General features: G+C 35.7%; 1 protein-coding gene across 11 annotated transcripts in view; it reads left to right on the top strand.

The window, feature by feature from the left end:
* LOC127876979 (kelch-like protein 5) overlaps positions 1 to 27,968 on the top strand; it is a 97,030-nt gene that overhangs the window by 40,225 nt on the left and 28,837 nt on the right. For 3 of the 11 annotated variants that reach the window (XM_052422535.1, XM_052422536.1, XM_052422537.1), the window contains one exon: positions 26,886 to 27,217. In XM_052422535.1, the coding sequence (XP_052278495.1) occupies positions 26,886 to 27,217 (332 nt within the window). Of the gene's footprint in view, positions 1 to 3,616; positions 3,697 to 4,056; positions 4,092 to 4,885; positions 5,064 to 7,332; positions 7,425 to 12,999; positions 13,522 to 14,928; positions 15,075 to 20,746; positions 21,074 to 26,297; positions 26,316 to 26,885; positions 27,218 to 27,968 lie in introns of those variants that run through there. The other 8 variants (XM_052422541.1, XM_052422542.1, XM_052422540.1 and 5 more) reach the window with 8 other exon arrangements.

The following is a 27,968-nucleotide window of genomic DNA, read 5'->3' on the forward strand; positions in this document are numbered from 1 at the left end:
ATGATATCTTGGATGAGTTCGAAAATGGTTACGTTTGCTTGAAAAACATGGCTGCCAAGGGGCGGGGCATTTTTCCTTATATGGCTATATATCACCAGGCTATAGTAAAATCTTGTTAACACTCTAGAGGCCACAGTTATTGTCTGATCTTCATAAAACTTGGTCAGAAGATTCATCCCAATAATATCTTGGATGAGTTCGAAAATGATGCCGGTTGGTTGAAAAACATGGCCGCCAGGGGGCGGGGCATTTTTCCTTATATGGCTATTGTAAAACCTTGTTAACACTCTAGACGCCACATTTAGTTTCCGATCTTCATGAAACTTGGTCAGAAGATTTGTCCCACTGATATCTTAGATGAGTTCAAAAATGGTAACCTTTGCTTGAAAAACATGGCTGCCAAGGGGCGGGGCATTTTTCCTTATATGGCAATATATAGTTACAGTAAAATCTTATTAACACTCTAGAGGCCACATTTATTGTCCAATCTTCATGAAACTTGGTCAGAAGATTCATCCCAATAATATCTTGGACGCGTTCGAAAATGATGCCGGTTGGTTGAAAAACATGGCCGCCAGGGGGCGGGGCATTTTTCCTTTTATGGCTATAGTAAAACCTTGTTAACACTCTAGAGGCCACATTTATTGTCCAATCTTGATGAAATATGGTCAGAAGATTTGTCTTAATGATATCTTGAATGAGTTCGAAAATGGTTACGTTTGCTTGAAAAACATAGCCGCCAAGGGGCGGGGCATTTTTCCTTATATGGCTATATATGGCTATAGTAAAACCTTGTTAACACTCTAGAGGCCACAGTTATTGTCTGATCTTCATAAAACTGGGTCAGATGATTCATGTCAATAATATCTTGGACGAGTTTGAAAATGATGCCGGTTGGTTGAAAAACATAGCCGCCAGGGGGTGGGGCATTTTTCCTTATATGGCTATAGTAAAACCTTGTTAACACTCTAGAGGCCACATTTATTTTCCAATCTTCATGAAACTTGGTCAGAAGATTTTTCCCACTGATATCTTGGATGAGTTCAAAAATGGTAACCTTTGCTTGAAAAACATGGCTGCAAAGGGGCGGGGCATTTTTCCTTATATGGCTTTATATGGTTATAGTAAAATCTTGTTAACACTCTAGAGGCCACATTTATTGTCCAATCTTCATGAAACTTGGTCAGAAGATTCATCCCAATAATATCTTGGACGAGTTCCAAAATGATGCCAGTTGGTTGAAAAACATGGCTGCCAGGGGGCGGGGCATTTTTCCTTATATGGCTATAGTAAAACCTTGTTAACACTCTAGAGGCCACATTTTTTGTCCAATCTTGATGAAATATGGTCAGATAATTTGTCTTGATGATATCTTGGATGAGTTCTAAAATGGTTACGTTTGCTTGGAAAACAAGGCCGCCAAGGGGCGGGGCATTTTCCTTATATGGCTATGTAAGGCTATAGTAAAATCTTGTTAACACTCTTGAGGCCACATTTATAGTCCGATCTTCATGAAACTCAGTCAGAAGATTCATCCCAGTAATATCTTGGACGATATCTTGAAATGATGCCGGTTGGTTGAAAAACATGGCCACCACGGGGGCGGGGCTTTTTTCCTTATATGGCTATAGTTAAACCTTGTTAACACTCTAGAGGTCACATTTATTTTCTGATCATCATGAAACTTGGTCAGAAGATTTGTCCCAATGATATCTTGGATTAGTTCCAAAATGGTTTTGGTTGCTTTAAAAACATGGCCACCTGAGGGGCGGGGCATTTTTCCTTATATGGCTTAGTAAAACCTTGTTAACACTCTAGAGGCAACATTTATTGTCAAATCTTCATGACATTTGGTCAGAAGATTGATCTCAATGATATCTTGGATGAGTTCGAAAATAATTATGTTTGCTTGAAAAAAATGGCTTCCAAGGGGCGGGGCATTTTTCCTTATATGGCTTTAGTAAAATCTTGTTAACACTCTAGCGACAACATTTACTGTCCGATCTTCATGAAACTTGGTCAGAAGATTCATCCCGATAATATCTTGGAAGAGTTCGAAAATGATGCCGGTTGGTTGAAAGACATGGCTGCTAGGGGGCGGGGCATTTTTCCTTATATGGCTATAGTAAAACCTTGTTAACACTCTAGAGGCCACATTTATTTTCCGATCTTCGTGGAACTTGGTCAGAAGATTTGTCCCATATATAATATCTTGTTATCTCAGGTGAGCGACTTTGGGCCTTTCAGGCCCTCTTGTTACTTAAGTTGAGCCATTTTCTGAATATCACATAAGTTTGATGGGAGTTCGTAAGAATGTTAATCTTGACCATATCTACCGGTAGGTCAAGTTTAAAGCTGGGATATGTGTATTAAAAAACGAGCTCACTTGGTAAATCTTAGAAAAACCTTGTCACCATTCTGGAGTCTGCATGTATGACTCTATGTGATGAAACATGTCCAGAATGTTTCTTGCCAATAATTCATCTGGAAGTGAAATTTGTCTGGAAAACTGATTTTGTGTAATAGAAACTTAATTAGCTCTACTGGCCAAAGGCCTGAAGAGCTTATGTCATGTCGTCCATGCGCGTGTGCGTTAAGACTTTTTCTTGTTTACACGATAAAGTCCACAGTTTTAATCCGATTCTTTTCAAACTTGTTCAGTGTCTTTATATTAATGAGGACTCGATCCCTATTGAAAATGGGTTACATCAGAGTAAAAAGTCCAGAATTATCTCCCCTTGAATTTGAGAAAATTGTGAAATAAGGCTTAAATTGTTTACGCAATTAAGTCCACAGTTTTCATCCGATTCTTTTCAAACTTGTTCAGTGTCTTTATATTAATGAGGACTCGAACCCTATTGAAAATGGGTTACATCAGAGTAAAAAGTCCAGAATTATCTCCCCGTGAATTTGAGAAAATTGTGAAACAAGGCAAGGTTAGGAAGTAAAGTTTACGCAATAAAGTCCACAGTTTTAATCCAATCATTTCCCAACTTGCACATTGTCTTTATCTGAATGATGAGTCAAACCCTATTGAAAATGAGCATTATCGGAGTTATAAGTCCAGAATTATCTCCCCTTGAATTTGAGAAAAAAATGAAAATCTTAAACATTTTGCCATTACTTTTGCAATATTGAAGATAGCAACTTCATATTTTGCATGCATGTGTATCTCATGGAGCTGCACATTTTAAGTGGTGAAAGGTCAAGGTCATCCTTCAAGGTCAAAAGTCAAAAAAAATATTCAAAGCGGCGCAGAAGGGGACATAGTGTTTCCGACAAACACATTTCTTGTTTGTTTACATATAAAGTTCTATCCTTTTGAAACTTCAACAGTTGTTTTATATCATCAAGGGCCAGAACCCCATTGAGAGTGAAGAAAATTTGTCCAACTTATTGTTGAAAAGGAGCCATTTGAAGTTTAAATTTTACGTTTCTTCTTGTTATGCGATAAATTTCCCATTTTGGGTCTGTTTATTTAAAACTTACTCAGAGTGTTCATACTATCAAGGGCTTGAGCCCTATTGATTCCAGCCAGTAGAGCGATTCAGGCCCTCATGGGCCTCTTGTTTTTCATTGACCAAACTTTCATGGCTAAGATCTAAAAATAAACCAAGGTATAACCATGATTGGGGTTTGAAGAATGGCTTTAGTTTGTGAAAATGGACTTCAGGAAAGAGAAATTATTAGCTCAAGGTGAGGCTTACAAAATGAAATAGGCAAGGTGCTAATAAAAAAATGTGAAGTGGTTTTTGTGAGATATTGTCGTAACTGTTGTCTGGCGCCTGTTAACGTTCATAATTATGTTGAGCATTGCCATCTTTTAGCTCATTTACACTCTAGAGGCCAAACTTTTCTTCCAATCTTGATTAAAATCTCATTCAAAATGATCTTCACATATTTTCATTGATATTATCATTGGGATTGGTCAATTGACGAAGCTAAGGCTTGTGGTTTAGGTTTTCTAAGTTTTGCTAGCTATGCTAACATGTATTCAATGCTAACCGAATATTATATATTTTCCTCATGAATTGTCGATGAAATTCAAAATGTGATATCAAGAACTGGTCTATGTTGTTTTGTGTACTCAGGTAAGCGCTTTGGTCCATCTTAATCCACTTGTTTTTAAAAATAACTTGTTAATTAAAGGTTCTCTTGTTGAAAACATGTGCTTTAAAACTAACAAACACGTCTTGAAATAATGTACATGAAATTAGACAAGACTGATTGCTTTTAGAGCAAAAAAGTATGTCTTCATTACAAAAATAGTCTTGCTAGACACTTTATTATTTTTTTTACTAAACATGAATGTAAAAAACTGGTAGTTTACAGATTTCTGACAAATTTGTATTCAATTTGAATGTTGTAATGTAAAAATTGAGAAGTGCAAGTCGCAGGGTATATATATCATGTTCATCAAGATGTGTAACTCTTTAAGTGTGTATGTAATATTCTTGTAACAGTTGTTTCCCTTTGCAAGGGTCAATAAGGGTTTGAAAGGAACGATACAATTATTAAATGTGTACAATGTCATATGCTCATAAATAAAACCAAAAGATTTTGATAAGGGTACATGAGCTATAACAGTTCAGTACTTATTACTACCAATACAAATTTTGAATTCATTACATTATCTTCTGTCAAGTTATATATCAATATATGTTATATTAACAGCATTTATGAAAGTACATGATTTGATGTTGCAAGTGTTCATACAAATATGTATCATAGTAACATAATTTTTATAAAAGGTTAAATACGGTAGTGAGTAAAATTATTAATTATAATAAGAACATACACAGATTACTCATAAATCACTTGTCTTTGTTTTCATCCACCCAATGGTGCCCCTCTGAGTGTCAATCAGTTTCTAAAAATAGATTTGGTCACTATCTTTGTGGAGAGAAAAGTCAAATTTGTTATCAACTGCAAAATTGTTGTTTATTTTGAGGCTGTAAAACATATTCATTGTGAAACCATATCTTGTGTTAAATATGGGATATGGAAGGTGATATTCAGTTCATTGAACAGGTACAGGGTGCAGAAAGTTTACAAAATGACAGGTAATCAACAATTAATTACAAAAAGTATTTTAATGTTTAATGCTTGTAGTTGTACATATTGAGAATGGCAAATAAATCTTTGATTTTAAACTGACTTGAAATCAGGATATTTTCATGAAAGTAAAAAGTATTAGAGCTTACTGTATGCTGTTTAGCACATTACATGGTGTAGTTGCATGCACATTGAGAATTTAAGTTATGGAAACATTAAAGCTTTATAACAAAAATATTAAGTCTATTGATAAACTAAACTTTAACGTCTGAGTCATCAATTTGAATGCTGAATTTTGTTTTTAAAAAAAAAAAAAAATATTTTTGCCTTATGTTTAAGTGTCATAACTACATGCAAGATTTAGGTTATTCTTATATAGCAATAACTGTCCATTTATTGAATACATGTTCATGGTTTTTTAAAGAAGCAGCAGGTTTACCTGATTTGTCATTCAGCAATCTTCTTAGATACAGGTATTTTAGCCATACTGTGGGAAAACAGGGCTTAATACTATGGTGTACAAACTGGTTCAAAAGTCTGAATCGTATTATTTATTAACCGTATGATACACTTTTAAGACTTTTGGACTGGTTTGTATGTTAAACCGTATGTTCCGAAACCGTATTATATGAATCGTATCAGACAGTGTATGACGGGTATTATTCAATGTCCAATCAGCCAATCAGATCTCTCGCTTCAAATTTTCGCGGGCGCCATGTTTCTTCATATTTGATTACTGAAATTGATTGCGTATGATACGGTTTACGCTAAACCGTATGATATGAATCGTAAACCGTATAATACGAATCGTACCAAACAGTTTCGCATCAAACAGTTAAGCATACAATTGGTCCAAAAGTCAAAACCGTCTACGATTGTATCAGACGGTTTATGGTCGCAAAACCGTAGGATAAGGTTCTAGCTAAACCATCTGATATGATCGTATCATACAGTTTAGACTTTTGGACCAGTTCGTACACCGTATAATACATGTGCTTAAAGTATTGTCACAGATTACTGTGCAAATCACAGGCTTTAATCAGGGACAAAATTTGCCCCTAAATATGATTTTCGCTTAGAAGAGACTCCAATAAACAAACAATATTATAAAAGCATAAAGTTTTGTTCCTGATTAGCCTGTGTGGACTTCACAATGCATGAAGTCCCATTTTCACAGAGAGAGGCTCATACATATTTTATGAGCGTCACATACAGTGATCTGCTGTCCACATTATGGCTAGGAGGCCCAGGTTCATACATACAGTGATCTGCTGTCCACATTATGGCTAGGAGGCCCAGGTTCACATACAGTGATCTGCTGTCCACATTATGGCTAGGAGGCCCAGGTTCATACATACAGTGATCTGCTGTCCACATTATGGCTAGGAGGCCCAGGTTCATACATACAGTGATCTGCTGTCCACATTATGGCTAGGAGGCCCAGGTTCATTCCATACTTGGGTAGTTCTCTCAGTATTTTTCCGAAGACACTTCTGAAATGAGGATGGCAGTATGATTCAGTGTTTGCTGTTAATTTGAAAGGTGTTTTCACTCTTTCAAACTCATTAATGGCATCCCAATTGCCGTCAGAATACATTACTTATTTGTTTTTGTGCCAACAAAAAGTCTTTATCTAATAATATACAGACATTTATGTCTTGATAAGAAAAAGTTCTTTCTTACTTTCTTTTTTCTATTGACAAAATGTTACAGACACCTGTGCAAAAGATATCTAAAAGATGGAAAATATTTAGCATAGTGTTAATGGCAAAAATCTAAAACAAGACCTTTTAATAACATTCGTACAAGGAAAAAAGCCTGATAATAAAATAATTAAAAGCACATTTTTCCAAATATCACACCATAAACTTTTCGTTAATATAAAAAGGTGTAGGTTGAATCATTAATTCCACAAATAATGTTCAATTATCTCAGATGGTATATATTGGTCTGCAACACCTGATGATGTTTTCCCAGCCACTTAGCTTTCTCATCAACAGTATTGGATTTGATCCACAGTTTAATGTAGCAGCCTTGATCTCAATCCAATGTGAGTTTCATTGTGGCATAATACTGGTGACTGGATCAGAAAGGAACAGCAATGGTTACCATACATGGACAAATCTGATGCCAGCCTCTGTGACACGCCTGAGAGACAGGCTTTCTGCTTGATTTATTCTCATGCATCAAGAGATTGGAGAGACATGTGACAAATCGCTTGGATGCATGTTGGTGAAAAGGATTGTTTCTGATTTTGGGGTGTTGTTTTTGCAAATTTGTTAAGCGTGAACCATGCAGCGCACCCTGACAAAAAACAAACTTGACAACAAGTTGCCGAGCTTCCATTCGCTGAACGAAACACTTTGCAGGTTTGATTTCCACATGATTTATGTTATATTGTTTATAATAAATTTCTCTAATAATTGAACAAAAATGTATTTGAAATATTTTGCCTTGAAATCTAAAATATGCAGGAAATAAGCTGGATCAAATGGTTATTGTTAAATTTGTATACATGTATACGTACAATAGTTAAAAAAAATAAAATTAAATCATATGCTTACAATATTTTGAGGACAATAAGGTCTAAACCAGAGCTCCAGATAAGGGTCATATTTAGTAATTGCGAATTATTTTCAAGTCCGTTAGGTATTTATTTTAAAATCTTGTCATACCATTAAGAATTAGAAAATCAAGTTACAATTATTATTTTTACATCGGTTCGTATCGATTTTTATTGAGTGTTTTTTGCGTATTAAAGATCTTTTCGGTGCTTATATAGAATGGTAATAAGGTTTGTTTAACAAAGCGCATTTTTTCTAGTAAAAGCAGCGTGTACAGTCTATCTGTCAAAAAACAATGGCGGCGCCCAGAGAGCTAATCCTAAAAAACTGCAAAGCGTGCAAAAACACGCTTTTAACATATTGTACGCAAAGTGAGCCAAAGTTGAATGTTAAGAAAGACATTATAAAAAAGATCTTATAGAATGTTGTGTGTTCAGTTGCCGACACAGTCAGAAAAGCTAAAAAAACGCGACACGACGGGTACAAACTTAAACAAAAAAAACATTGAACGAGTGGAAGGGACAATTCCCGTGGCTAATCGTTGAAAAGATTGAAGGAAAGACCCGTTTTAATTGTGAAATATGTAAAAATTCCTCGAAGGCATACAATCTTAAGCACAGTTTGGGCATATGAAGGTATTTGAAAAATAAAATTGTATAATACTGAATAGACACTGTTGAACTCGTATAAATAAAGTTGCTAGTATGTTTATTTTGATTTTTTGCATGAAAATAACCATTATTTTTTATTTTTAGGTCATTTAGAAAAGTTATGAATTATTTTCCAAAACTTAGTAGTAACATTAAGAATAAAATTTCAGAGTTAAGAATTATTTTTGAAAATCTGGTAGTAACGTTAAGAATTTCATAAAACCTTATCTGGAGCTCTGTAAACGTTTGATAATGTTGGGCGTATTATAAGAAAATATTTAATACAATCATTGAATATACAATCAAAATATTACACTCTTTTGTTGAGGTCTTGTAATAGCTTATGAAAACTTTAGGGTGCATTATTTTTTTTACAGGGAAACAATTTCGCCTATTACTTCAATATTGAATGATTTTGTATATCGCCAAGTAATATTTGAATGGTCAGTTTTAAAGTAATTAAAAGGTGTTTTGCTTCCTTTTTCAGAAATGCCTTTGTGCTATAAGTTGTGATTTTTAGCTCGGCTGTTTTCTGAGAAAACCCGAGTTATTGTCATAGCCAGCTTGGCGTCTGCCGTCCGGGTCGTGCTAAAACCTTGACATTTTGCTCCAAAATCAAAGTGCTTCCAGCTGCAACTTTGAAACTTCATATATATATGCACCTTGATGAGTTCTACACGCCACATCATTTTTGGGTCACTAGGTCAAAGGTCAAGGTCACTGACCTCTAAAAAAAAAATATAAAAATCTGACAAGCTTTCATTTATTCAAAACTACAACCGCAGCTGAGCGTTGGCACCAGTTATGCGGTGCTCTTGTTTATATGAACTCAGTGACATATCAGATTTGTACATTTAAGAGGAGATAATTAAAGAATTTTAATAAAGAAAGCTTAGTTGCAGGTTCATGTATTTTGCTCCTTTAACTCAAAGAAAGCAATGAGAGCAAATATTTATTTGAGCTTTTCTGTGGGGAAACAGGACTTAATGCATATCTAATTTTAGGGTCGCTGTGGTGTAATTGATATGGTGTCCGCCTAGCGACCGGGGGGTCATTGGTTCGATCATCACTGTGGGAGGGTTTTAAAGATCTTCCCCAAAGTCACACCAAGTACTGGTTCTAGGCACAGGAAAGGGACTTGAGAGCGTTTCAATAAGCCTGAGGCTTTCGATGTAATCCAGCTAAAATAAATAGGTTTAAACTAAACTATTGCATATCTATGTGAATAAAATGTTTTCCCAGATTAACCTCTGCAGTCCCCACAGGCTAATAAGAGACAACACTTTCTTCCTAGACAGTATTTTTTAAATAAAAGACTTCTTTCAAACTTAACATTCTATAAAATCTGAACGTGGCATCTCAGATCAGGCTGTGCAAACTGCACAGGCTAATATGAGATGACACATTATTTACATGCATTAAGCCCTGTTTTCCCAGAGCATTACTCATCAAAAAAGAAGAACAAACAAACACATAACCATTGATCACTTGTGACTCAATACATGGCATGAGCAAGCCGCCACCTTTCAAAGCAGATTGTCAACCTGGCTGTGCTGACACTGAATCTCTGGAGCTCATTTTAATCAATATCTTGTTTTAATTTTCACATTTGTTGGACAGGCATCCTATCACTTGACTCACAACAGGGATTCAGTGAAATGAGAAAGTAATCAATAGCATCTAGGCCAACATGTTGCATGTGTCCCCTTGATTAGGCGCTTTGCTAAGCTTTGTCAGAAGGTTTAGTGGCATCATTTTCATTCTTGCAAGATTTTCACAAGGAATACATTTATTGCAGTTTCTGGGATTCATTGTGTTTTAATGAAAAGTTAAGTTGATAATGCATAATGTTGCCATCAAATTAAATTGTGCCAGGCTTGGGTGTTGTTCATATAAAATGTGTGCAGTTTATTTGCTTGTACTAAATCTGAGTGTTTTCATTATCATGATAAAACCAAAAGGACCAATAAGGTATAAAGAATATTCTGCATACAATTTGACACTATATGTCTCATGACATTACACTATCTACCTTGCTAGGTTACAGGGTATACAACTTTCAAAGATACACTTTCATCATACTATTATGATTGATTTATATGATTGATTTTATTAACTGGTTTCAAACCCTAGGAAAGAATAGACTTAAAATTGTCGAAGTAAGCCTCATTTGATAAGCAAGCTGAAATTTAAACCAAGCCTATCCATGTAGTAACATTAATAGTGTCCGCTTCATTTACATACACATATTATCGGTTAACTGTTAAGCTGAGATAAAGATGCTTATGCAGGGTTTATAATCTTATCGCGCTATTAAAATGCAAATGAATTGATTGGCCTTTGCTCATTGCATATGTCTGTCCCCATAAATTAATTCAACACAAAAGAAGTAGGGCAATACATCTGATGAAAAGACTCAGCCATATTTCATTATGCCTGATAATGATTATGTACTGAATATGTCCAGAATTAGAACATAATTTTGAAAGCTAAACCCATTACCACTTAAAAACATATTTTTACAGATTTGTAGTCCCTTAGAAAGTTAAATTTGATTAAAGACATTTCTTACTAGATTCAAGTTTTAAAGGCTTCATTTCCAACTCTTAGATACTGGTGAGCAGCAAACAGCACTACAACCTGAACAGACTGCGAGTTACTGGCAGGCTGTTCTTGTTTTATGCTGTTTGCACATAGCCTTTTTCACTTTGCGAGTGGGAAAGGGTTAAAACAGTGTGTTATTTATGTAAATACCAGTCTCTGATTGATTTTGGAAGAACTTTGGCTGCCTTATGATCATTGAGCGCCACTGTAAACCAGTTTGCAGAATTAATTGTATAGGCCCCTGATCACCAAAAATGAAAACAAAAACCGTTATTGACTTTTATAATCAGTACACTTACAGAACACTGCATCCTATGTTCATATCATGTTCTTGGGTACTTTTCTGTAGGTAAAAGTTAGTAACTTGGTTAGTAACAAGTGGTAAGTGACTAGTGGTGATCAGTTTCTTGCTCAATGTGGATACTTCATAACATCTCATTGTTTATTAGTACCTTCTCTCCCTGTCCCATGATCAGCTGTTTTATACTAACAGGCAACGATTTATGTGGCGGGCAACAGTCAGCTGCCATGTGGCACATTGGGTTTGACACATTCTGCAAATGATGTAACAAATCTGTGCATTTTAACCTAGCCTTGGTTCTCTGGTCATGAGAATGTTTATTGGGAACGGACTCTTTTACTGCCTCCAGCAGTTCCCATCTGGTTGGCATCTAGAAATGTTTATTTTATGTTTATTTCCAAGTCACTGCATTTCATAATAACCATGAAAGCCAAAGTGATTGTGTAAATAAGTTAATTATTCAACAGATGAATTTCATTTCTCACTGACTTGTAAATAAAACCATCTCACTTTCCTTTGTTATTTAGAAATTAGTTGTAAACAAATTCACATAACATTGGGCTGCCAAGGTTTTTCTTTCAAATGAGAATCAGAAAATGTTTGCATGATCATGAATTATAATAAATCTGTATGATGTAACCATAATACTGCATAATTTTGTAATGTGATCCTTGTTTTCTTGATGCAAGCTGCACTGTGTGTGCATACATCATACATGCTGTGGGAAAACGGGTTTCAATGCATGTGTGCAGTTCGCACAGGCTAATCTCATAGCACATTTTTCACCTATACTGGATTTTGTTTGAATGAGACTTCCTTTAAAACAAAACAAAAATCATAAAAGCGGAAAGTGTTCTCTGAGACTGTGTGAACTGCACAGGCTAATTTGGGACAATACTTTATGCATGCGAAATAATCCAGTTTTCACTTAGCAAAGCTAATTTATTACTAATAGTAGGACATCAACGCTACTTTCATTCTCATTGTAGGATGCCTTTTTTTAGAAGACAAGTTATTGTATGTATGTGATTCACATAGTTTGAGGGAGGGGCATGCATTTGGTGCTCAGTCAAATTGACCCTTTCACTTTGTGCCACCTAGCTGCTGTTCATGTTTTCAATGCAACTATGCCTTATTTTGTGGACAGCCACATCTACTTGCTAAACTTCAAACAGAATATTTCTATATTTCTATTTGTGCAGTGAAAAATGCTTAACCCTGCTGTGGCATATTTTTCATTTAAATGTTTATTGTTCTGTTTTTGTTTAGTGAATTCATTCATTTATACAATAGACAATATATTTGATGTATACATACTGGAAAGTATGTATTCTGATCTTTTGGTGGAATATGTCAGGAGGGTGGCGGGTCTTGGTGCAGATTTTTTTTTTTAGTGGATTGGGTGTTGTTGTTTTTTTTGTTAAAAGGAAAAAAATACTTGAAATGAGAATAACACATATATCCAGTTTGATCTATCGGATGGAAGCTCTTGCATTTTGCAGTGAAAATAATTTTTCCCCTAGGATACCTTTGATGTTATGTATTTTGATAAGAGTGTGCTAATTAACTGTTGCATAGGTAAAGTGGAGTTGGCACCATTTGTTCCCCAGTGTTCTCAGGGAAATGAGCCTTGCCTTCCCATCAGCCTATGTGGAGTCAGTGAGTCAGTCCTCCTAAGGACCTCGTTGGCAAACTAGCTTGGCACTGATTGGACAGATTTGCAGGCCCATGGGGCTGCATCCTGTCATGGGGGTGCTATGACAGCTGAGGGACCAGGGCTTATTAAACATTAAACTGCAGTTTTATTGTCAGATGGCTATCAGCAGTAGTTTTGTCATTGACGATGGTAATTGCTCTGTGTTTGTTTAAGTGGATACATGGGGTATGGGAAAGTCATTAACATGGCAGTTTGAAATACTGACAGTTTCATGGGTTTAGTTCATACAGCAATGCTTGTGGGCTGTATTATGCTAAACAACACTATGTAGCAGTGATGTCTTGAATCTACAGTACATAATTTTGCTTTAAAACTATAATTGACTGAATGCTATATATTTGCCTGGTGGAGTAACACATGATTCAATAAGAAAAAGGAATTATTTGCCTGTTAAGTGAAATGTAAACAATATTGAAATTATGGCAGTGCTTTAATTGTAGAACTTGATTTATTTAATATATTGAAATTTTGGCCTTTAGAAATAGAATAATTTTATATTTGAGTCACAAATGGGTGAAGTGTAAGCATTTGAATGGTTGGTTGTGACCTGTCAGAACGTCTGACCCGTTGGGTGGACACTGTGTCAAGAAAATTGTGGAAAAAGAAGAAAATGGCTTCTTCAAACTGGAGGTAAAAAGGTTCAGGTTTTAAATAGTCTCTGAAAAAGTTGATATCAATGTTAACACGTAAGGGTATCATGTTTAAACGTTTTAACGGTCGCGATTCGTGTTTTGCTAAAAAATGTTGACAAAAACAAATAACGTTTAAACGACAGTAAATATCAATATAATAAATATTGGGGTGAAAATAACGTAGCCGACTAGCCGTACGAAGTATATCAATGACGAAATGCGTTATCCGAGTACTTGCTGTAAATTCAGGCACTACCGAATTCGCAAATAATTTATTTCTGATTGGTAAGCGGATGGCACGGACATGAACAGAAACTAAGGGTAAATCTTCGCTACTTTCCGAAAATCTGACAACTTGACAACAAAACACTGTGCATTATAATGCCACCATTTTGAAATATTTTAAGTGATGGATTAGCAAAGAAAGGACTGCGGTAGCATGTAAAAAAAAGCAATATTTTAACCAAATTATGTATTTATTCCGTTTTTGATAGTTAACTGGTTTTTCATTTTCTGCAGTCTAACGATATGCACATATTATTTCATGTGCAAAATATGTAAAAAAATTCGGAGTGTCGTTTTCGGATACAGTATTTTTCGTTGATTTTACATTATTTCTGATGTTCTTTAAATGGATTTTAAAGAATGACAAATACACATGTGGTGATACCGATGGTCTGCTTTATATATTTTTATGGTTTTAATATGATGTCATTGCGCGAATGGGATATGCACTGAAAAGTGAATTTAACATCCGGAAATAATTACTACTCTAGGAAATGCGATGGTACTGATTATGCTTTTAAAACGGATATACGGATACCGTTTTAACGGTAACGTTTCGTTTATTTTATTTCGTTTAAACGTTTAGAAAAATCTGTAAACGTGATACCCTTAGTTAACACAAGTAAACTTTTTGTTAGCAGTTGTTTAGAATTGTTCATTTTATGTTATTTATTCGTCTTAATTTATTTTCATTGTTGTATAAAGCTTTTATATGGCCATATTCAGTGTCTTTCACATTTCATTTGACATATTGATTTAAAGCTCTCCAATCCTTTTGTAATCACATGCATGATGGAGGAAATGAAATTCAGTGAAAGCCTGTCAGCAAAATAAAATTTATGAATGTTAAACCATTAATGATTCACCATTTATGTTCATGGTTCACTGCTTGAACCCACTGTTGAGGTTATGTTTTGCAAGATTGTATTGTGATAGGCCATGACCACAGGTTTGCATTATGTGTGTTGATTGAGATTACCAGATTGGCTTTAAACAAATTGAACTGGTCTATGTTTGCTTACAAATGGATTACCTTTCCATGAGTTGAGGCTGTGTTATCAGAGAAAGGTGCTTTTTTGACTGCAAGCTAATGTGAATAGAAGTTTTATTGCTGGTTGGAAGACATTAAATCTACAAGCTAGTGTAATTATGTTGAGTTGTTTAAATTGTTATGAGGTTTGGCAACTCTGGATATGATTGTTCTGGTGAAACAAAAATTAATTTGAATATACATTGAATTCTTTTGGGTGTTTTAAGTGTTATCAGGTGAGTCATATGTTGTTATCAAACACCTAGGCTCTTAAGTCCTTGTGTTGTGGTCTAATTCTGTGCAGTGAACCTAACTTCAAAATAATGTATACCGTTAAAAAAAATAATTGATGTCTGTTAAGAAACTTACAGTATGCAGTTATGGACATTAGATACTTAGTCTTAGTAAAGCTCGATTGGTCATTGTCGACTCAGTTACTACTTACATGTACCCCAGTACTCTATAAGTGTACTTTATGTACCCTCGGTCTGGAAAATATACTAAAACATACTAGGGAAATTTAACGGCAAGTTAGTCGTTGTCTGCTATTTTTATCAAATTAATTATGTTCATATTTATGTCAATATTTTGTAAAATTTTCTTTATTTTATCTAAACTCATACCAAAAAAGCATGTTGACGCAGGTTTCTTCAAAGAGATTTTTTTTTGTTTCGTATTCCCTTTAAGTGCGTTGTACGGCATCAGATTTTGGGCCGGATTAAACTTGGGTACAGTCTAAATTTTCTGAGTACGTTTTAATAGTATATTTTCTATACCTGGGATACATTTAAGTATACTTGAGAGTACCAGGGGTATATTTAAGTAGTACCCTAGCCGACAAAGCTTTTGCAAAATACAAAATTTGATAAATAAAAGATGATTTAATTACTGGATGCTATTCAACTTTGCAATTGTTTTTAGGTTAAGAATTTACTGATAATGTTTATTGTTTAAACAAAAATCAAGGGTTGGGCATAAAACTAGTGTATCTAATGTAAAAATATTTAAAAGTTACACTAGTTAAGCATTCAACACTTGGACATATCAGTCGCGTTAAGGGAAAACCGGGCGAAATGTTTGTGGGTAAAGTAAGATCCAAGATGAGCCTTTGCGGACTGCGCAGGCTTATAAGGGACAACACTTCGCTTTCTTTGAATTTTTCATTGAAAAAAAGTCTCTTTTTAAACGAAATTCCAGTTGAGGTTGGAAGTGTCATTCGTTATTAGCCTGTGCGTACTTGGAATTGGGATGACAATTGACTAGGTTTTATCAGAGCAGGGCTCATATAATTTTTTCAGTTTTTTTCATCTCTCTCTTTCTGTTCAACACCATTAAATATGCCAGCAGTTATGATTGCCAATAAATGTGTTTATTGTTGGAACCTGTTCATAGGCTAGAACTCACCTACTGAACTTACAGTGTTAATGTTTTCTTTGAAGGAATTAATTATCATATACCTACCAGGTATTGCCAATAAACTAGCAAAAATTGTACACATACAGGAGGTTGTTGAGTATAGACAAAGCTCTTTGAAGAAGTAGGTCAGTGTTTTGATGTTCTTTGTGTTCAAACTAACTTGGAGCTTTTAGAAGTCAGTCCATTTAATAGAAATAGTTGAAGTTGTTTGTTTTCACATGAGCAAAGGATGGTGTTCAATTATCAAGAATAATATTATTTAGTTCAATTATTTTCACTAATTATTCAGAAGCTTTGAAAGATGTAATAGTGTTATGGCAATATGAATCTTCCATTAACCATAATATCAATTGTTTGTGAACCATTTTTTGGGGTGAAGAACTGTTCATGAACTTCAAACATAGTCCTTGTACAAATGTACTCTTTTTCGCAGGGTATATAGCACAAAATGAAAAGACCATTAAATTTCTGCATGGTTTATTAATACTATGAAACCCTCAATATCTTGTACCTCAGAATGTGTAATCACTTTCACACCTAGTTATGAACAAATCTTTCCTGTTAGGATACATGTGAAAGTTGTGCTCATGCAGATATTACTCATTCTTTTATTGAATACTATGAGTCCAGGGATTAAAACTGAACAGGTATAATATTTTAATGTTTATTTACTTTTTGGTTTTAAGAACTAAAACATTTGGGTGAAAAAACTGAAGCCCTGCACAGCAATATAGTTTTCAGAATTTTAAAGTTAAACAAAGTTAATGGAACATGTTAAGAATTGTTTCAAGCTGTTAACAGGGACTTGTTGACTCAGGTGGTGTTTAAAAATTGTGTTTCCATTAATAAATTGTCAAATATATTGTTAAATGTGATAATACATGTGTACAACATAAAAGTAAATAATACATACAAAACAATCTTTAATATATATGGATGTTCCCAATCTAAAATGATGAACCTACATTTTTGGCATTTCGCGATTTTAATACTGTGCAAAGCGGGAAATCAATGCGCAAATTAATATATTAAAGTATCAATATAGCCATGTATTTTAAAGGTAACTTGACTAATCGTAAACTTTTGCTTATAGAATAATTAAATGATGTACATTTTATAGCATTGATGAACACAAAAAGAGATCAAAATAATATAAAATGCTGAGGTCTTAACTTAGTAACTTGTGGCCACAACTAATAGCTTGTTCCTACATCTTATTAGGTTGAGGTCACAACATAGTAAGTTGTTCCTTCAACTTGATAACTTCTGGCGGCAAGTTACTAAGTTGAGACCACAACTAAATAAGTTGTGGGAACAACTTTCTAAGTTTGGACCACAACATAGTTTAACCAATCAGATAGGCCGTTTCATCTTTACCGCTTATCACTGTTAGTTCCCTTAAACTCGTACTATTGTGTGTTCGGGTTCGAGCGCCGATTTGAGCCCTATCCCTGTAAGCTATGGATCCCGGGAATGAGACCCTGTCTGAGCACTTGCCTTGTTAGCGACTGGGTTCAGGGTTCCATCCACGGTCTGAGTACTAGCAACGTAAGCGTCGGATCCCGGTTTCGAGTCCCGAAGCACTCGCTTCATAAGAGTCCATGTTTTTTGGATTTGAACCCGGGACCCTTCTAGTAATGGGCAATTGCTCTGACCGGGGCTCGATCCCGGGAACCATCGCTTACGAGGCGAGTGCTAGATGCCTAAGTTTTCGACGGTCCCTGGGTTCGAATCACGGTATGAGCAGTAGTCCGAAAAGCTAATTAGGAGTTTTCGACAGTTCTGGGGTTCGAATCACGGTACTAGCAATAGCACAGAAAGCTTTGGTTCTCTAGATCGAGCTTCGGTTTGAGGACTTACCCTATAAGCGATGGCTCGAATTCCGATGTGAGAATTTGCACCAACAGTGACAGGTCCCGGATTCGAGCCCCAGTTTGAGTACTAGCCCTGAAATCTATGGATCCCAGGTTCAAGCCTGTGTCTTAGCACTTGCCCAGTAAGGGAAGGATCTTGGTTGCGAACCTCAGTCTGAGCGTTCGCACGGAAAGCTACAGGTTCACACAGGGACTCGAACCAAACAGCCGTCGCTAACATACCATACTAACACTCGCCTTCTATTTAGCAACTGGTTGCTGAAATGAGCACTAGCTCCGTAAGCAACATTAAGGGGGTTTTTTCCTTCTGAAAGACCCCCCGAATTTCGGCCCTTTCCCCTAGATTTTTTTCCCCTCTGACAGAAATATTTCCCCAAAAAATGATTTTCCCCTAAAATTTTTTTTTTTTTTTTTAACCTTTAAATACATAAGTTAACCTGATCCAGTGTAGAAAATACAAAATTTTGCATCATTAAATTATCTGTTGCCTTGAATTTGTTTTAAAAACAGTAACATATGTTGAAGTGATTATTTAAAATTTTCCTTATTTTCCCCAAAATCTGGCGTTTCGCGTCATTTTTCCCCCCAAAATCCGGCTTTTCGCGCGATTTTTTTCCCCTCAAAAAAGGCCAGGCCCTTTCCCCAAAATCAGATAAAAACCCCTGACATTTCCTGTTTTCGAGTCCCGAAATGAGAGCTAGCCTCGCAAGCTATGGGTGTTTGGGTTTGAGTGCTGGTCTGAGCACTAGCCCTGTAAGCTATATATCCCGCATTTTTCGGGTCTGGCGCTAAGACTATGACTTGGATCAGGGTCCGTTCACTTAAATGGTAAGTACTTAAACCGGGATTTGAGCCCGGGGCCCATAGCATACAGGGTGAGTGCTCAGGCAGGGCCTCCAAACCGGGATCCGTTACGTAGGGAGCGAATGCTCAGACTGGGGTCCAAGTAGCTTACAGGGAAAGTCCTTAGACTGGGGCTAAAACCCAAAGACCCATCGTTTAAAAAGGGAGGCATCAGACCTGGATTCGCAACCGGAATCCGTCGCTTATGAGGCTAGTTTTTACACCAGAGTTCGAACCCTGAACCAAGTCGCTAACTTGGTGATTGCTCAGATAGGGGTTCAAATCTGAAATCCATTGCTTACATGGCAAGTGCTTAGACAGGGCTCGAACGGGGGATCCATAGCTAACAGGGATAGTGCTCGAACCCGAGCACCTAATAGTATAAGAGGTACTAATTGTGATAAAACGGTTAAGATGAAACGGACGATCTTATTGGTTAAACTTAAATTAGTGGCCTCAACTTAGTTGGTCCCACAAGTTATTTAGTTGAGGCAACAACTAATAAGTTGTGGGAACAAGTTATGAAGTTGTTGCCACAAGTTTCTAAGCTGAGGCCTAAACTTAATAAGCTGTTCCCACAAGTTATTAAGTTGAAGGAATCACTTAATAAGTTAAATGAACAAATTACTTAGTTGAGGCCACAACTTAATAAGTTTTGGGAACAAGTTATGAAGTTGTGGCCACAAGTTACTAAGCTGAGGTCTCAACTTAATAAGTTGTGGGGACAACGTACTTAGTTGTTTCCACAAGTTATTTTAAAAGTTGTTTCCACAAGTTTTTAAGTTAAAGCCACAACTTATGATGTTGTTCCCTCAACTTAATAAGTTGTTCCCACAAGTTACTAAGTTGAGGCCACACTATAAATAAAGAATTGCGGTTGTTACCTCTGTTCCACCGTTTAAAACAGAAAAACACACATTGCTTTGCTATATCTAATGGAAAACAGTGGAATAATTTATTCCATTGTAACAAAATCTATTACAATAAGCTGTCCAATTTGCCGAAACATCACATAAATGCAAGTCTAAATGACGAAGATGCATTTTACAGCAAATTTATTAACTTAACTTCAAATTAATTCCATACGAACATGCTCCATCATGAGACACTTTTAAATATGTTTTAACAAAAATACGTTTCCTGAAAATCTGTGTTTTTTTTAGGTTTGACATTTTAAATTGTGACCATCAATATATTGTAATTTGAAAAATGTAATGTATCCATCACAATAAATTTTGATGAAAATATGCTATAATTACACATTTTATCTGTGGCGTGCACAAATTGGTATTTTTCGCATGACCCGACTCATATTTAACAGCATGTACAAATGTTACATGAGGACTATATATATATATATAGTTCCATCATAATGTCCAACAGTGGGAATCACAATTTTATTGCTGCAATTATTTTCAAATTGCCAGTTAACTTGTTATGCCAATTGCCCTAAAGCGTGGAAAGATTGAAATATGATGTGACACTTTTATTGAATCACTTGATGAGATCACAATGGATTCCTGTATCCATACATAATGAGATTTTCACTGAGGAATAAAATATTTCTCATTTAAGTGCAAAATTTTTAGGGAAGAGAAATGTGAAAGGGGGCAAAGTGTGCACTTCATTATAAATACCACAAATAAATCTCAAGTATGGTCCAAGTGGCAGGCTGAAACACTGCACTTGAATTGTTTTGTTTAAAGATATCATATTCAACATTTTTAGATTGTTGCTGTTTTCCCATGACTGCAACTGGGGAGGTACTTACTTCATTAGGATTGTTTTCCCTCAGACCTATAGACCATTACCAGATGTTCAAGGCTTGGAATGGTTTTGAATTGTTGGATTATTGGTTCAGTACAAGATTCCCAAGAAGTTGTTGTTCAAGTGGTTTGAGAAATATTTAGATAACCTTTAGCAACTTTGATGCTGGAAAATGATAAAAGGAACCTGGCATCTGTGAAGTACATTCATGTCAGTTTAACTGTTGGGTAAATACATGTTACCCAGGACTTGCCATTGGAAGCAGGTGATCCTGTTCAACTTACTTAAGTGTGGCTTAAGAGTTTTGTGTATTGGATTGTTAGGTAGTCTGGCAGGTAAAATTATAAACATGTGCAGCCTTTTAACAACAAGGGCTTTCTGTCAGTCTTGCCCATTATATGTTTCTAATGAGCCTCAAGGGTTCTTGAAATTATTATGCCATGTGACTTCTTTGGGCAATGTTTTTCCACTGCAATAAACCAAGACATTCATTAAAAACTTTATAGTCTAACAAAAATTTTAACTACACAAGTTAACAGTTCCATTCTATTGCAGATCATGGGATCCATGAATTGCCGTCACTATATATCCAGATAGCAATATGACTAATAAGATCATTAATGTTTTAAGACATACAATTGAATTTGAATTGTATTGCAAACTCAACAAATGTTTTACTCTTACCTTTTTTGTATTGTTTGGCGGTTTCAGAACACGTTATTTACCTACCTTTTTGTGTTGCAAACCGAGTTAAGTATGTTGCTAGGAACATATAATGCTTATCAAAGTATCTCAAGTAAGACATTATGCCATTTTACTATTTTCAAATGTGTTTGATGACAGTTGTTATCCGAAATACATACTCAAATATGATTATTCATGCGACATTAACAAATGAAAGGTTCAAATAAATAGTTTTCATGTATTTGGTGTAAACCTTTGTTTTGCTTAAAAGCATGCACAAGTTACATTTTGGGCATTGGGCATTGAGATACATCAGTATTGATCAGCGTCATGTTCAGTTAATAATACTCTTTCAAGTGGACAGCATGTATTTATGGCGTACGAAAGGGGTCGAAACTTTAATTTCTGCTGCAGCAGAAAACAATGCTGCTCAAGCATCATTTAAATGCTGCTCGAGCAGCAAATTACTGCTCGAGCAGCATATTTGCTGCTAGCGCCGTATCTAGATGCTGCTCGACCAGCAAAATTCCTGCCCGAGCAGCATTTTTTCTGCTGCAGCATTTATTTTTAGAATAAGCCCTTGAACCCGTCGGCCAATCAAATTTGAGCTTACAAACGGACGACATAAGCTACCTCTACGGAAACGAAATAGTCCTGACAAAAACTGCAACAAACTCATAATCTGTGTTTAAATCAATTATTATTAAATTCTCATCCTTTTTTGGTTGTTGTTCATAAAATAATAATTAAGCTTTAAAATCTATAAGTCATGCAGGAACATGCAAATTTGGTTAATCAATTGCTCCAATGTTACATGATTTATGCCTTTGTGTAATCTGATTCTGATTGCAGGCTGATGCCATAATCTAAAAATAAATGCTGGTCGAGCAGGATTTTTCTGCTGCAGCTGAAAAAAATGCTGCTCGAGCAGTAAATTGCTGCCCGAGCAGCATCTAGATGCTGCTCAAGCAGCATTTTTTCTGCTGCAGCAGAAGTTAAAGTTTCGACCCCTTTGGTGCGCCATATGTATTTGGCTGCCTCAGCACTGCCTGAGCACTGCTTGGCTGATATGAATTTGATAGACAGCTGATATCATGCCAGTTAAAAGAATTATGCAAGTAGAACCTATGTAATGAGTGGCAAGTGCAATTTTGTAAAACTGTTAATCTTTAATTTTGGGCATGTTTGTCTCACAAGCACAGATGAGCAATGATGGTGCATAATATGGACCAATTTGTTGTTATTCTGAAAGTTTAATTGTATTGAGAAAATTAAAAAGGCTGAAATTACACGTTCCTACTTGCGATTAATTGGAAACAACTGAACCCAAGATAGCTGCCAAATAACAAAAATACATTATTAATTATATCTAAAGAATAAAATGAAGTAAGAAATACTATTAAAATACTATACAATTTCATAAACATGTGGGTACAAGTATGTATGTTTGCATGGACCTCCCACATTGTGGTGAGAAATTACCATTTCCAGAAGGCTAACTTACACTCAGTCAAACTCTCTCAAGGTTTTGTGTTACCTTATTCCTGCATTTTCAATTCTCTCCCTGATATTCTTACAAAAGGCAGGCCAAGAAAAAATCATCATGTCTATGCCACAGCCAATATGATTTGCCACATATTGGAGGGTTTGGTCTTGATAAATTGGAATTGAAACTGTTTTAGAAATTCCCTGTGAGCATAGTTATGTGTCAGATTTTATTATCATGATTATAATTTTGAATGGATTGTTTGATTGTTTCAAGCACCAGATTTGTGTTTATCTGAAAGCTTGCTTGTTGATATATTTTTGTTGGTGATATGTGTGACAAGAGTTGTGTTCTTTGTGTTATTAACAAGCGAACAGGAACTAACAGCTGTGCCCTTTCTCCACCAAATGACAAAGGAAACACTCAGCATTGACAACTGTGGGAACAAAAGCTTTTTCTCAAGTACTTTAGTTTTATTTGCAAAATATTAACCTACATTTATAACAGTTTTCAAAGTATTCAAAACTTTCAGTGCATTTTAGTTCATATATTCAGATGTATGGCTTATATTTTTACCTTATAATCAGTATTATTTAAATATTGGTAGTCTCTCATTCAACTGTTTGCATACTTTTGTAGTTCAGAATTATTTATAATTTAAAATAATTTTTGTCATGATAATAGTTATAAGTTATTTTTTAATAAGCAAAATAAGATTTGCAAACGAGTTGCATGCATCTGATCAGGTTTCATTTATACATGATTTGACTTTTGTGTAGCCTCTAATTGGGAAAACTGTGCTTAATGCATGTGCAGTCTGCAAAGGCTTATCAGGGAAGACACTGTCTGCCTAGACTGGATTTCATTTAACTCTGTACCACTAAGATACGTATTTTTAGCTCACCTGAGCACAACGTGCTCATGGTGAGCTTTTGTGATCGCCTTTTGTTCGTCGTCCATCGTGCGTTGTCCGTTGTGCGACGTCAACATTTGCCTTGTTCACTCTCTAGAGGCCACATTTATTTTCGAATCTTCATGGAATTTGGTCAGAAGATTGGTTTCAATGATATCTTGGATGAGTTCGAAAATGGTTACGTTTGCTTGAAAAACATGGCTCCCAAGGGGAGGGGCATTTTTCCTTATATGGCTTTAGTAAAATCTTGTTAACACTCTAGAGGCCACATTTATTGTCTGATCTTCATGAAACTTGGTCAGAAGATTCATCCCAAAAATATCTTGGACGAGTTTGAAAATGATGCAGTTTGGTTGAAAAACATAGCCGCCAGGGGGCGGGGCATTTTTCCTTATATGGCTATATTAAAACGTTGTTAACACTCTAGAGGCCACATTTTCCAGATCTTCATGAAATTTGGTCAGAAGATTGGTTTCAATTATATCTTGGATGAGTTCCAAAATGGTTACGTTTGCTGGAAAAACATGGCTGCCAAGGGGCGGGGCATTTTTCCTTATATGGCTTTATATGGATAAAGTAAAATCTTGTTGACACTCTAGAGGCCACATTTATTGTCTGATATTCATCAAACTTGGTCAGAAGATTCATCTTAATAATATCTTGGACGAGTTCGAAAATGATGCAGGTTGGTTGAAAAACATGGCCGCCAAGGGGCGGGGCATTTTTCCTTATATGGCTATAGTAAAACCTTGTTAACACTCTAGAGGCCACATTTATTTTCCAATCTTGATGAAATATGGTCAGAAGATTTGTCTAAATGATATCTTGGATGAGTTTGAAAATGGTTACTTTTGCCTTAATAACATGGCCGCCAAGGGGCGGGGCATTTTTCCTTATATGGCTATATAAGGCTATAGTAAAATCTTGTTAACACTCTAGAGGCCACATTTACAGTCCGATCTTTATGAAACTTGGTCAAAAGATTCATCCCAATAATATCTTGGGACGAGTTAAAAAATGCTGCCGGTTGGTTGAAAAACATGGCCACCACAGGGACAGGGCTATTTTCCTAATATGGCTATAGTAAAACCTTGTTAACACTCTAGAGGTCACATTTATTTTCCGATCATCGTGAAACTTGATCAGAAAATTTGTCCCAATGATATCTTGGATGAGTTCGAAAATGGTTTTGGTTGCTTCAAAAACATGGCCACCAGGGGCGGGGCATTTTTCCTTATATGGCTATATATATATGGCTATATTAAAACCTTGTTAACATTCTAGATGCCACATTTATTGTCCAATCTTCATGAAATTTGGTCAGAAGATTGGTCTCAATGATATCTTGGATGAGTTCGAAAATAATTATGTTTGCTTGAAAAAAATGGCTTTCAAGGGGTGGGGCATTTTTCCTTATATGGCTATAGTAAAATCTTGTTAACACTATAGAGGCCACATTTACTGTCCGATCTTCATGAAATTTGGTCAGAAGATTCATCCCAATAATATCTTGAATGAGTTCAAAAATGATGCCGGTTGGTTGAAAAACATGGCTGCCAGGGGGCGGGGCATTTTTCCTTATATGGCTATAGTAAAACCTTGTTAACACTCTAGAGGCCACATTTATTTTCCGATCTTCGTGAAACTTGGTCATAAGATTTGTCCCAATAATATCTTGTTATCTCATGTGAGCGACTTTGGGCCTTTCAGGCCCTCTTGTTACATGTGTAGTCCCATAGGAAGAATATTTAATTGAAAACCTTTCTTACTAGGTTCAAGTTTTACAGAATTCATCTCCAACCCTTAGATACTGATGAGCAGCAAACAGCATAAAACCTGAACAGAGTGGTGGTTACTTGCAGGCTGTTCTGGTTTTATGCTGTTTGCACATAGCCATTTTCACTTTGCTTCTGAGTGGGAAAGGGTTCAAAGATACTTCCTTTAGTTCTTATTTATTTAAGCTCTATTGCATCATAAGCCTGACAAGCTTATTGAAATGCTCTTGAGTCTGTTTCCTGGGCCTTGAACCAGTACATGGTGTCTTTGGGGGAGATGTAAAGGATGCTGAGCACACAGTGGGAATAGACTTCCTTACATGAAAAATTCCTAAAAATGTAAAGTGTTGTCCTGAATAAGCCTGCACAGACTGCATTCTTTCCAGAGTCAGGCTCACTTCCCTTGATGGAAGTTTGAGTTTATTTGTTTTCTCTGCTGGGAATAATGACAAAAATAACAAGGGGAGAATATGCCACAATGCAAAGATTTAATATACGCAGTTTTTACTTCCTGAAAACATTGTTGTCAAAGACTCAATTATAATAGACTCGTTCACATGATTCAGTGTTTACATTTTATTATTGCAAGTGGGAACACAACTTGTTATCCGAAAAGTGTGGAGTATTTTTGTATCTATTTTGAAGAACAAGGAAATTTAATATGTTAAATATGGTATTTTATGCAAGGAAATCTGTTGGATGTAATATAGCTTGTAAATGTAGGTTTATGTTTTCATAGGTTACATTTATGAGGACACTATAATCTACTGGTGTGCTATTTGTAGTAAAAAGGAAAAAACAACACATGTTAATAATTTAAAAACAGACTGCTCTTGCTCAGTTGAAATCATGGCACACTTTATCCAGTAAGCTTTGTCTGCTTATTACAGCTTTAAGTTGAACTTCAAAATAAAGACACTTTTGATTGTGCTAAAACCTTGATGCATCTACAAAAAGCTATGCAAAGAAAATTGAAACACACTACTTTAACAGTGTTTTCAATATCAGCTTTGAATGGTTACCAGTGCTTTTTGGTTCCAAAATCAAAATTCAGTGATTTTTTTTTTCAAATGAAAAATTAATTTTTTGGCTCCAAATGCAAAATGATAGGTTCTTTTTTGGTTTCAAATGCAAAATAGTTGTCAGAACTTTTTGGTTTCAAATGTAAAACTGGTAACAAGTGATTTTTAATTTCAGAAGCAAAATTAATACCAGTTCTTTTTGGTTCCAAATACAAAATGATTCCCAATGGTTTTTTGTTTCAAATGCATAGTTCCCTATGATTACAGGTACCTTGTCCACCACACCTATGCTGGCTCCTCCTATACTGGTAAAGGTGGTTCCAAGATGGAGGAAACAGGTGACGCTTTTCACTCTATGAACCACGCCGAGCGGATGTTGAAAAAAATGGAAGAGTACTCACATAAACATTCGCTCTGCGACGTTTATCTTGTCTGTGGACAGCGCCGCATTCCCGCCCACAGACTCGTGTTAAGCGCTGCCTCAGACTATTTTGCTGCGATGTTCACAAACGATGTGCGCGAGGCCAACATGGAGGAAATCAAGATGAAGGAAATGGATCCAGACGCTCTCGAGGCTATCGTCAAGTTTGCATACACTGGTGAGAATTTGGGATTTTTTTTTCAAGGGTATTTTTGCTAAAATATATTTTTTGTCTGAATAATATCAGAACAACCCATATATGGGGTGTTGACAACTTAAGGAAGATGGGTATCCTTAAACAAACTGTAGTGTTTACATCAGTTGAACATACCATATTTATTGTAATAGACACGTTGCTATGTGTTTCAGTTTGCCGAGGATAGGCTACAATAAGGGACTTGAACTCTTACTTTGCTTTTACTTGCGGTGAAGACACATGATGTGATCTCCCGTAGTAAATTTTTTATCTCCAAACACTATTGTGCGGTTTGAATTTACTTGCACTTAATAACACATATTTTATGCGGTGGATATGCAACTAACACGTGAAAATACAACAACAATTATAAAACTTTTGTTTTCTATTAAATTATTTAGAAACCTCAATTTTCAAACTTAATTTCAAAGTCAGGATATATGCTAAATATCTTTTTTAAAGGTGTTTTTTCGATGCTTCATATCACCTTTATCATTCGAAGGATTTTTGTGAAAAGTAAATGTCATTTCAAAGATACTGTATGAGTCGACCGTGCTGTCTTTAGTCAAGGTCCTTTCGACACCACTTTAGGGTTAAAAGAATCTTGGCAGGGGATATGGCTTTCTCTTGGAGTCCTTTGTTAAACTTGAAGGAAAACTCAAAAGTTATCTTGGTCTAAGGCTTAAAATTGGAAACAACAAACAATCCAGAAAATATAAACCCTGAGTTTGTA

Source organism: Dreissena polymorpha, chromosome 4, assembly GCF_020536995.1.
Source record: "Dreissena polymorpha isolate Duluth1 chromosome 4, UMN_Dpol_1.0, whole genome shotgun sequence".
NCBI classification, from domain to species: Eukaryota; Metazoa; Mollusca; class Bivalvia; order Myida; family Dreissenidae; genus Dreissena; species Dreissena polymorpha.